This window comes from Cherax quadricarinatus, chromosome 1, assembly GCF_038502225.1.
Source record: "Cherax quadricarinatus isolate ZL_2023a chromosome 1, ASM3850222v1, whole genome shotgun sequence".
In the NCBI taxonomy this organism is placed as follows: Eukaryota; Metazoa; Arthropoda; class Malacostraca; order Decapoda; family Parastacidae; genus Cherax; species Cherax quadricarinatus.
Genome location: NC_091292.1, coordinates 38,258,057 through 38,270,949, shown reverse-complemented (window position 1 = coordinate 38,270,949; position 12,893 = coordinate 38,258,057). Strand labels below are relative to the sequence as shown.

The 12,893-nt window shown below is 41.2% G+C and overlaps 1 protein-coding gene across 5 annotated transcripts in view; it reads right to left on the bottom strand.

Annotated features, from left to right (window-relative positions):
* The window catches only part of LOC128687835 (NFX1-type zinc finger-containing protein 1), a 772,006-nt gene that overhangs the window by 202,600 nt on the left and 556,513 nt on the right, over positions 1–12,893 (bottom strand). The window contains exon 9 of one of the 5 annotated variants that reach the window (XM_070080099.1): positions 279–1,214. The exons of the other annotated variants lie outside the window; for them this stretch is intronic. Within the exon in view, the coding sequence (XP_069936200.1) occupies positions 1,078–1,214 (137 nt within the window). The 3' untranslated portion in view covers positions 279–1,077. Of the gene's footprint in view, positions 1–278; positions 1,215–12,893 lie in introns of those variants that run through there. 5 annotated transcript variants of the gene reach the window in all.

The following is a 12,893-nucleotide window of genomic DNA, read 5'->3' as shown; positions in this document are numbered from 1 at the left end:
AGATCTACGTTTTTTTACTTAGTGGAGTGGAGTGACTTTCATTAGTTTCTTTTCTTGAAATACGAGACGTTACTGTGAATTTCATATAACCTGTAGTTACCAGCGGTCGCAATATACACAACAAGAAGCAATTATTACTACAGAAAAAGCGTCCTTCCTCCAAAATTTGCACCAGTCAACTATAGTGATAATATAGCATTTATTGCGGTGGAGACGGAAAAAAAAAAAAAAAAAAATAGAAAAGCCAGATACAGCGATTGATAAACAAGGAGGTGACCGTTCGTCATTGTAGGAGCTGCCAGATATCACCGGCTCTTCAACACGCAAGTTATACTTTTGTATCAGTCAAATCACATATTACTCGGGTAGATAATTTCCAGTAGATCCTTCATGTGTTAGCTCAAATCACCGACCAGTATGTTTTAAATAAGTGACCCACTGATCAGAGCAGATCGACTGGTCCAAACCCTTGACTGGTCCGAACCCTTGACTGGTCCGAACCCTTGACTGGTCCGAACCCTTGACTGGTCCGAACCCGGGACTGGTTTCAAACAGTTTCGTTGGACAATAAAGCAGACTGTAAACGGATGGGGTTGTAGGCGCCCTTATAAACACAAACATTAAAAATCAGGAACGTGACGGTAAGCTGTCCAATATACAAAAAGAGTTAGAAACAGAAATACAAATAGCTAGAGCTTCATTTAAGGTTATTAATATAATATTCAAGAGGTTGCTAGTAGAATTGCAGTAAATCAACCATTCAAATCATTATGAAGCTGTGTGTAGTCTGTGGTCAGTCAAACAAACGGGCCTCCACATGGATAAATTGTCATTTTTGTGGAAATTGGTGTCACGCCCCTTGTGCAGATATCCCAGAACTAGCTACAAGCAGTATTAAAACAGAGAAGTGTTTCTGGGTATGCCCAAATGAGGAAAATCTGTGGACTAAAATCACAAGGGTATTAAAAGAGGACAACATCAAAGCTGCTTTCATAGAAAACCTGGAAGCTTTCTACAACAGATGGGAACATAAAAAGTCTGGGCTGAATGGTACTGCCCTTGATACTGGCCATGTAGTCACAAACTGTAAGGCTGGAGGTGATGTCCTGGGAGACAGTAATAGTAAAGCTGGAGGTGCTGTCCTGGGAGACAGTAATGGTGAAGCTGGAGGTGCTGTCCTGGGAGACAGTAATGGTGAAGCTGGAGGTGCTGTCCTGGGAGACAGAAATGGTGAAGCTGGAGATACTGTCCTGGGAGACAGTAATGGTGAAGCTGGAGATTTTGTCCAGGTAGTCGGGAATTATACGCAGGAAGGAATACATATAAATGACCTCATAGGGGATAGGAGCCATAGTAGGGAAACAAGTGTAGTCAAAGATAAGATAAAACCAATATTGCAAACTAGAAATACCGCAGGAAATAGCAAACAAGAGGACTCCAATAGCAATAGTGAGGATAAATTACCAAAAACAACTGGTGGGAGCTCCATTGTTGGTGCTAGGGAGGATAGAAGTAAGACAGGGAAACATGCACCAACAGGGAATACAGTCACAGAAACCCAAGGCAAGCGGAAACCAAGCCTGTGCACATACTATGCACTTGGTATCTGCTGGCATGGGAAATCTGGAAAAACAGATGGGACGTGCAACTATGACCACCCTAGAAAATGCCATGCCCATATGACAACAGGAAAATGCAAACTCCCTTCCTGTAAGCTTTTTCACCCTGAAATGTGTACCTCTTCAGTACAGGAAAGACTGTGCTATAACTTAAATTGCCAGGCATACCATCTAAAGGAGACAAAAAGATACAAAACATCCAGGCCATGGGAAAACCTGGGTAGCCACAGCCACTCAAGAGGGAGAGGTTTTTTAGTGCCAGGAAGGAAAAAAAACTGGCAGGAAATGGCAGAAATCGTACACCAAATCCAGTCATTCCTGGAGTGGAACCACAGTCGATGGCCTCCACTCCAAACCAACAGATACAGATACTAATGCCGGAAAAAAAATCCCCCCCCAGTACCAACAATACCACCAGTCCGATAACATTCTTCTTTGCAAATATACAGGGTCTAAAGCCAGCAACAAACAACAAAATACCTTTCATCCGTGGACTGCTTGCAGAGGCAAAGGCAATGTTCGCGGCTTTCACTGAGACCCACATAAAGGATCACTTGGACAATGAAATATGGATCCCAGGTTACAACCTATACAGATGTGACAGAGTGAACAGGCAAAAGGGGGGAGTTGGCCTGTACATTGCAGAGTCACTTGTTTGCACAGAACTGCTTAATGCCTCAAATGACGTAGTGGAAGTTTTAGCAGTAAAGGTCGAGAACCAAAACCTAGTCATTGTGGTAGTCTACAAGCCTCCGGATGCAACATCCCAGCAATTCCAGGAACAGCTGTTAAAAATTGACCACTGTCTGGAAAATCTTCCAGCTCCTGCACCCAACATCTTGCTCCTGGGGGATTTCAACTTAAGGCACCTAAAATGGAGGAATATAGCAAATAATATTGTTGCAGTAATAACACCAGGAGGCAGCTCTGATGAAAACTCACACTCACACGAGCTTTTAAATCTCTGCACAAAATTCAATTTAAACCAGCAAATAATAGAGCCTACTAGACTGGAGAATACACTAGACCTCATATTCACTAACAATGATGATCTGATAAGAAATGTCACCATATCAAAAACAATATACTCAGATCACAACATAATTGAGGTTCAGACATGTATGCGAGGAGCCCCAGACCGACAAAATGAGACTAGTCACGAGGGAGCATTCACCAAATTCAACTTCAATAACAAAAACATAAAGTGGGACCAAGTAAACCAAGTCCTAACCGATATAAGCTGGGAAGATAAACTAAGCAACACAGACCCAAACTTATGCCTAGAACAGACTAACTCGGTGGCACTCGATGTATGCACAAGGCTTATTCCTCTAAGAAAAAGGAGGAGTAGATGTAAAATAGAAAGAGACAGGCGCTCCCTTTACAGGCGACGGAAAAGAATAACAGAGCGGCTAAAAGAGGTCAATATATCTGAAATGCGCAGGGAGACACTGGTCAGAGAAATAGCAAGCATTGAACTTAAGCTAAAAGAATCCTTTAGGAGTCAGGAATTGCGGGAAGAACTAAAAGCTATAAATGAAATCGAAAGAAACCCAAAGTATTTCTTCTCCTATGCCAAATCAAAATCGAGAACAACGCCCAGTATTGGGTACCTACTTAAACAAGATGGGTCCTACACAGATGACAGCAAGGAAATGAGTGAGCTACTCAAGTCCCAATATGACTCAGTTTTTAGCAAGCCGCTAACCAGACTGAGAGTCAAAGATCAAAATGAATTTTTTATGAGAGAGCCACAAAATTTGATTAACACAAGCCTATCCGATGTTATCCTGACGCCAAATGACTTCGAACAGGCGATAAATGACATGCCCATGCACTTTGCCCCAGGGCCAGACTCATGGAACTCTGTGTTCATCAAGAACTGCAAGAAGCCCCTATCACGAGCCTTTTCCATCCTATGGAGAGGGAGCATGGACACGGGGGTCGTCCCTCAGTTACTAAAAACAACAGACATAGCCCCACTCCACAAAGGGGGCAGTAAAGCAACAGCAAAGAACTACAGACCAATAGCACTAACATCCCATATCATAAAAATCTTTGAAAGGGTCCTAAGAAGCAAGATCACCACCCATCTAGAAACCCATCAGTTACACAACCCAGGGCAACATGGGTTTAGAACAGGTCGCTCCTGTCTGTCTCAGCTACTGGATCACTACGACAAGGTCCTAAATGCACTAGAAGACAAAAAGAATGCAGATGTAATATATACAGACTTTGCAAAAGCCTTCGACAACTGTGACCATGGCGTAATAGCGCACAAAATGCGCGCTAAAGGAATAACAGGAAAAGTCGGTCGATGGATCTATAATTTCCTCACTAACAGAACACAGAGAGTAGTCGTCAACAGAGTAAAGTCCGAGGCAGCTACGGTGAAAAGCTCTGTTCCACAAGGCACAGTACTAGCTCCCATCTTGTTCCTCATCCTCATATCCGACATAGACAAGGATGTCAGCCACAGCACCGTGTCTTCCTTTGCAGATGACACCCGAATCTGCATGACAGTGTCTTCCATTGCAGACACTGCAAGGCTCCAGGCGGACATCAACCAAATCTTTCAGTGGGCTGCAGAAAACAATATGAAGTTCAACGATGAGAAATTTCAATTACTCAGATATGGTAAACATGAGGAAATTAAATCTTCATCAGAGTACAAAACAAATTCTGGCCACGAAATAGAGCGAAACACCAACGTCAAAGACCTGGGAGTGATTATGTCGGAGGATCTCACCTTCAAGGACCATAACATTGTATCAATCGCATCTGCTAGAAAAATGACAGGATGGATAATGAGAACCTTCAAAACTAGGGAGGCCAAGCCCATGATGACACTCTTCAGGTCACTTGTTCTATCTAGGCTGGAATATTGCTGCACTCTAACAGCACCTTTCAAGGCAGGTGAAATTGCCGACCTAGAAAATGTACAGAGAACTTTCACGGCGCGCATAACGGAGATAAAACACCTCAATTACTGGGAGCGCTTGAGGTTTCTAAACCTGTATTCCCTGGAACGCAGGAGGGAGAGATACATGATTATATACACCTGGAAAATCCTAGAGGGACTAGTACCGAACTTGCACACGAAAATCACTCACTACGAAAGCAAAAGACTTGGCAGACGATGCACCATCCCCCCAATGAAAAGCAGGGGTGTCACTAGCACGTTAAGAGACCATACAATAAGTGTCAGGGGCCCGAGACTGTTCAACTGCCTCCCAGCACACATAAGGGGGATTACCAACAGACCCCTGGCAGTCTTCAAGCTGGCACTGGACAAGCACCTAAAGTCAGTTCCTGATCAGCCGGGCTGTGGCTCGTACGTTGGTTTGCGTGCAGCCAGCAGCAACAGCCTGGTTGATCAGGGGCTGCTGATCCCCCGACCAGGTAAACTCCAGGCCTACCATCTGACTTACGTCACAGACCGGGCCGCGGGGGGCGTGATGACCCCCGAAATGCTCTCTCATCAGGAGTAAACAGCAGCATCATACTGTATTAACTGTACTAACTGGACAGTCAATTTCACCATGGCCCCTAAGATGAAGTCTGAATCTTGCACTGGAGATTGTGGCAAGAAAGGCTCTTACTCTCCAACTCTCTATTTGTTTTCACTGTTGCACATAAACCTGTCTGTATCTGTCTGCCTGTATATCTGTGTCTGTCTGTATCTCTGTGCATCTGTTTGTCTGTCTACCAGTGTGTCTGTCTTTCTGCCTACCTGTGTGTCTGTCTTTATGTCTACCAGTGTGTCTGTCTACCTGTGTGTCTGTCTACCTGTGTGTGTGTCTTTCTGTCTACCTGTGTGCGTGTCTTTCTGTCTACTTGTATGTCTGTCTTTCTGTCTACCTGTGTGTCTGTCTTTCTGTCTACCTGTGTGTCTGTCTTTCTGTCTACCTGTGTGTCTGTCTTTCTGTCTACCTGTGTGTCTGTCTTTCTGTCTACCTGTGTGTCTATCTTTCTGTCTACTTGTGTGTCTGTCTTTCTGTATACCTGTGTGTCTGTCTTTCTGTCTACCTGTGTGTCTGTCTTTCTGTCTGCTTGTCTGTCTCAGAGCCACTCATTAAGAGTGTAATTGGTCTTGAAGATGCCATATTAATAATGATAATAACACAATAATGATCACTGAGGCCCATTAAATGTGTATAAAACATTAATATAGACATTTTGCTTAATCCATCTATGATTTTTTTTCAAAATTGTATAACAAACATGCTACATAACATATAAACATATAAATTAACAAATATGAGATGTTTTTCTGGTCGGCTTGACAGAGTGAACAAAAACCATTCGTGCCCGGGCTGGTAACAACAACAACAACGACGTTTGTTTACATAACTCGCAAACCTTCTACCCTCTCATTCTCTCTCATTTAATCTTGTTTACTCACCTTTCACTCTACATTAAGACTACAGATATTTTAAGGTAAGTAATGAGTGGACACGATTGTTATATTATAGTTTAATAATAATAATATTATTATTAGTACATATGTATTATTGTAATAATAATAATTATTATTAATAATATTATTATTATTATTATTAATTTAGGGCACTGGAGCACAGATCCACTGTATAGCACTTTGTCTGGATTTTTTTGGGTTATCCTAGATAATTTATACTATGTATGATAACTTTACTTAGGTGTACCTATGAGAGAGAGAGAGAGAGAGAGAGAGAGAGAGAGAGAGAGAGAGAGAGAGAGAGAGAGAGAGAGAGAGAGAGAGAGAGAGAGAGAGAGAGAGAGAGAGAGAGAGAGAGAGAGGGTGAGAGAGAGAGAGGGTGAGAGGGAGAGAGGGTGAGAGGGAGAGAGGGTGAGAGGGAGAGAGGGTGAGAGAGAGAGAGGGTGAGAGAGAGAGAGGGTGAGAGAGAGAGAGGGTGAGAGAGAGAGAGGGTGAGAGAGAGAGAGGGTGAGAGAGAGAGAGGGTAAGAGAGAGAGAGGGTGAGAGAGAGAGAGGGTGAGAGAGAGAGAGGGTGAGAGAGAGAGAGGGTGAGAGAGAGAGAGGGTAAGAGAGAGAGAGGGTGAGAGAGAGAGAGGGTGAGAGAGAGGGTGAGAGAGAGAGAGGGTGAGAGATACAGAGAGAGAGAGATACAGAGAGAGATACAGAGAGAGATACAGAGAGAGAGACAGCCACATTCAGTCAGCCAACCAACCAACCACCCACCCGGCCACCCACAAGGCCACCCACCCAGCCAGCCAGCCGGATACGTATTACACATGTTCCAGAGTTGTTTCTCTTAACTTAGGGTATAGGTTATACTACATTCTGGCAGGATGACACTACCAGTGGTATTCTCCCATTCCACTGTGTCGACAATACACAAAGATAACAGTAACATATGATACTGTATGCTATGTAAAATTTACATTACAGTTCACTACCATGTATACATTATATACAGTACATAAATAATTAAAATATAACAATAGAAGTAAATTATGGTAAAAAGAATGAAATAATGATTGTACATTACATTACAGTACTATGTAGGTAGTTTATATAGGAAAGGTTTGACATTATGCCCTACCCAGTATGTCGGCAAATTTCAAAGGTTCGACTTACGTCCATTTTGATTTACGACTGGTTGGTCAGAACCAAGCTTGGTCATAAGTCGGATGGTAGGTGTATAAAAAAAAAGTAGATCAAAGTTTTTTTTTACACGTTTTCAAATGTAAAAAAAAAGAAAAGAAGATCTACTTTTTTTACATATTTTCAAATGTTAAGAACATAAGAACATAAGAACGAAGGAACACTGCAGAAGGCCTACTGGCCCATGCGAGGCAGGTCCAAGTCTCCTACCGGCTTAAGCCAATGCACCCAACCTAGTCAGGTCAGGTCACATTGACTTAAGGGAGGAACACGGCAACCGACCTGGTAGCACAAGCTATCAGGTCCAACTCACACCCACCCACATCCACTCATGTATTTATCCAACCTATTTTTAAAGCTATACAACGTTCTGGCCTCTATAACTGTACTTGGGAGTTTGTTCCACTCATCCACAACTCTATTACCAAACCAGTACTTTCCTATATCCTTCCTGAATCTGAATTTTTCCAACTTAAAACCATTGCTGCGAGTCCTGTCTAGGCTAGATATTTTCAGCACACTATTTACATCCCCTTTATTTATTCCTGTCTTCCATTTATACACCTCAATCATATCCCCCCTAATTCTACGTCTTTCTAGAGAGTGCAGATTCAGGGCCCTTAGTCTATCCTCATAGGGAAGGTTTCTGATACATGGGATCAACTTTGTCATCCTCCTTTGTACATTTTCCAGAGAATTTATATCCATTCTGTAATACGGTGACCAAAACTGTGCAGCATAATCTAAATGAGGCCTAACCAAGGATGTATAGAGTTGAAGAACAACCTGAGGACTCCTATTATTTATGCTTTTTGATATGAAGCCAAGGATTCTATTAGCTTTATTGCGAACACTTATGCACTGTTGTCTTGGTTTCAGATTACTGCTAACCAGAACTCCTAAATCTTTTTCGCAATCCGTAATATTAAGATCTACATTATTTAGTTTATATGTGGCATGGTTATTGTCCTGTCCAACATTTAGAACTTTGCATTTGTCTATATTAAACTGCATCTGCCACTTCTCCGACCACTGCATCAGTCTATTCAAATCTTCCTGGAGTGCTCCAATGTCCTCGTCAGAATGAATTCGACGGCCTATTTTGGTGTCATCAGCAAACTTGCCGATGTCGCTCTTTATGCCCTCATCTATGTCGTTTATGTAGATTGTGAACAGCAGGGGGCCCAACACTGACCCCTGTGGAACACCGCTCGTGATGCTTCTCCACTCCGATTTCTCCCCATTTATGCAAACTCTCTGCTGCCTATTTGTCAACCATGCCTCTATCCAGGAAAAAATTTCTCCTCCTATTCCATGTGCTTTAATTTTCCTCAATAGTCTCTGATGTGGGACCCTGTCAAAAGCCTTACTGAAGTCCATATACACAATATCATATTCATTACCATGATCTACCTCCTCAAATACCTTAGTGAAAAAAGTTAATAAATTCGTAAGGCAGGAACGCCCCTTTGTAAAACCATGCTGAGATTCGTTGATTAATTTATGCTTTTCAAGGTGGCTACGAACTGCCTCGGCAATTATTGATTCCATAAATTTTCCCACTATGGAGGTTAGGCTTATTGGTCTATAGTTCGAAGCTAAGGACCTGTCACCTGTTTTGAAAATAGGTATCACATTTGCCATTTTCCACTTATCTGGCACCATGCCAGTTTGTAGTGATATGTTGAAAAGATTAGCCAAAGGTTTGCTAAGCTCCTCTTTACATTTCTTTAGAACCCTTGCATACAGTTCATCAGGGCCTGGGGATTTGTTAGGTTTTAATTTATCTATTTGCCTAAGGACCATGTCACTTGTGACCCTAATCATGCACAGTTTATTATCGTCCTGTTCTACATAATTTATTATTACTGGAATATCGCTGGTATTCTCCTGTGTAAAAACTGAGAGGAAGTATGTGTTAAAAATTCTACACATTTCCTTATCACTGTCAGTGAGCTGACCCGAGGAACTTTTGAGTGGGCCTATCTTGTCCCTGATCTTACTTCTGTATACCTGAAAGAATCCTTTTGGGTTAGTCTTCGATTCTCTTGCAACTTTAACCTCATAATCTCTTTTTGCTTTTCTAATTCCCTTTTTTATTTCTCTCTTTAACTGAATATATCGATTTCTTAATTGCCCCTCTCCTCTTTTGATTTGCCTATATATGAAAAAACGTAGATCTACGTTTGGACAGTTTAAGGGTTAAGAAGCATCTTTCCATCACACATTGCCCAAGTTTCAATGAGATAGCCCAACAAACAACTGAGAGAAAAAAATATTTACCAAAAATCACATATGGCTAGCCAAGCCAGGTACTGGAAATTAGTCACTTTGACTTTTTTGGGTTATACTAGGTTCTCTATACATACACTGCTATGTATGATAATCTGTGTAACTGTATTTGTGTATACCTGAATAAACTAACTTATTTACTTACTTCTAATCTGTCGACTGAGTACAAGAAACCATCCATTCATCTATATCAACTACCCAATAAAGTGGTCAGAAATTGGCAATTTGGCCAATTTCACACAAATTTCAACAGATGCCAATTTCAAAATAGGGTCCAGAATAAACAATGCAGACATTCCTGGCACTAAAATAACATTTTCTCTGCTCATTAGTCATGGCTCCAGGCCCCTCTTATATTACTTTTGCTTACCATTTGGAATTTTTATTCACACAAATAGATTTACTGTTATGCATTATTGTAATAATTGTATAAATAATTTCAACCCATTCTTGACTACGTATTGGAATTTGGACTGGCAGGCGGACAGGTATTGGACAGTGATGTCATTTGTATATTCCTGAGCATCGCTAAAGAATAGAACATTTGTGCTACTGTGAGTGCAATTTCAAGGTACCTTTCATCATGAAAGCAATCAAAATCATATCTATTTCTGCAATATATCTTCCATTCTATCAAGTGAGACTGAAAAAACGAGAATAAAACCATAAAAGCCATACAAAAAAAATACCGCTAAGCAGCCGCTAATAGCTGAGAAGTGAACTCCGCTATTCATGGTCTGATTTCTTGCAATAAGATAACCCAACAAACAGATGAGAAAATAACAACAACAAGGGGAGGAGAGTAAGAGGGTAAAGGAGGTTTTGTGTGCGAAGGGCTTGGACTTCCAGCAGGCATGTGTGAGCGTGTTTGATAGGAGTGAATAGAGACAAATGGTTTTTAATACTTGACGTGCTGTTGGAGTGTGGGCAAAGTAACATTTATGAAGGGGTTCAGGGAAACCGGCAGGCCGGACTTGAGTCCTGGAGATGGGAAGTACAGTGCCTGCACTCTGAAGGAGGGGTGTTAATGTTGCAGTTTAAAAACTGTAGTGTAAAGCACCCTTCTGGCAAGACAGTGATGGAGTGAATGATGGTGAAAGTTTTTCTTTTTCGGGCCACCCTGCCTTGGTGGGAATCGGCCAGTGTGATAATAAAAAATAATAATAATAATAATAATAATAATGATAATATTAATAATAATAATACCTTTACTACACGTACATGTACAAGGTATACAGGCCTAGCTGACATCAGTGACATACAACTACAGTGGAACCTCTACTTGCGAATTTAATCCATTCCATGACCTTGCTTGCAACTGGATTTGCTCGTTTGCAGTTAATTTTCCTCATTTAAATTAACTGAAATGCAATTAATCCATTCCAGCGGAATTCTGTACTAAAATAATTTTGCTAATGTCAACTCTATGGCTTATCTATCTATCTCGCCTCATCTAATATGATATAACAAGCAATATAAATAACATAGAAACATGATATATACTCTAAAATGAATAAAATATGTCATTCATGTAGAGGTATGGGCGGTGTCGGCGGTGGACGAGTTTGTCTGGAGACCAGGCAAAATACTTCATGAATAATTTCGCTAATATCATCTATACGGCTTATTTATCTATCACACTTCATCTAATATGGCATAACAAACAATATAAATAACATAGAAACATGATATATACTCTAAAATGAATAAAATATGTCATTATGTAACAGGTGGAGGCGACCACAACCACCCCCTCTTTGTTGTGGTAAACACTCCCACCTAGTGACGGCCTTTTAAAGCCATCTATTATTATTCAAAGTTTATTCTCTATAAGGATTACAATGTTGAATTTACAGAATTTGGTTATTGTGTGGTTTACATATAGTTAAATAATGATTACAGAGTGTACCACTAGAACACCTAGCATGGCTAGGCATTTCGGGCAGACTTAGTTTAATTCTTTATTTTAAAATATTACAAATTATGAGGTAAGTTGGTATTATGGCTAAGTGACTAAATACTAGTTTGTGAGTTTAGCAATGTGAATGCTTTTGTTTTGGCACGGTACATAGTTTCAGTATTATAATTATTATATGTAGTACTGTACATTATTATACATGTATTATTATTATACATATTATATTATTATTACAGTGGACCCCCGCATAGCGAACGCCTTGCATAGCGAACAATCCGCATAGTGGATGCTTTGTTCGCTAAAATTTTGCCCCGCATAGTGGACAAAAACCCGCTCAGCGGCCTTCGTCCGAGACGCGTCCAATGTGCGCCCTCAGCCAGCCTCACATGTGCCGCCCGTGCCATTGTTTACCAGCCAGCCTCCGCGGTAACATTCAAGCATACACTCGGAATATTTCGTATTATTACAGTGTTTTCGGTGCTGTTTCTGGAAAATAAGTGACCATGGGCCCCAAGAAAGCTTCTAGTGCCAACCCTACACCTCAAAGGGTAAGAATACCCATTGAAATGAAGAAAGAGATCATTGATAAGTATGAAAGTGGAGTACGTATCACCGACCTGGTCAGGTTGTACAAGAAACCAAAATCAACCATCTCTTCTATTGTGGGCAAGAAAACGGCAATCAAGGAAGCTGTTGTTGCCAAAGGTTTAACTGTGTTTTCGAAACAAAGATCGCAAGTGATGGAAGATGTTGAGAGACTCTTATTGGTGTGGATAAATGAAAAACAGCTAGCAGGAGATAGCGTCTCTCAAGCGATCATATGTGAAAAGGCTAGGAAGTTGCATGACGATTTAATTAAAAAAATGCCTGCAACTAGTGATGATGTGAGTGAATTTAAGGCCAGCAAAGGTTGGTTTGAGAGATTTAAGAAGCGTAGTGGCATCCATAGTGTGATACGGCATGGTGAGGCTGCCAGTTCGGACCACAAAGCGGCTGAAAAATATGTGCATGAATTCAAGGAGTACATAGAAACTGAAGGACTGGAACCTGAACAAGTGTTTAATTGTGATGAAACAGGCCTGTTCTGGAAGAAAATGCCAAGCAGGACCTACATTACTCAGGAGGAAAAGGCACTCCCAGGACATAAGCCTATGAAAGACAGGCTTACTTTGTTGATGTGTGCCAATGCTAGTGGTGATTGCAAAGTTAAGCCTTTATTAGTGTATCACTCTGAAACTCCCAGAGCGTTCAGGCAAAAGAATGTCCTCAAGGATAATTTGTGTGTGCTGTGGAGGGCAAACAGTAAGGCATGGGTCACTAGGGAATTTTTCTATAACTGGTTACACCATGCATTTGCCCCCAATGTGAAAGATTACCTAACTGAAAAGAAATTAGACCTTAAGTGCCTCCTGGTGTTAGACAATGCCCCTGGTCATCCTACAGACGTGGCAGAGCG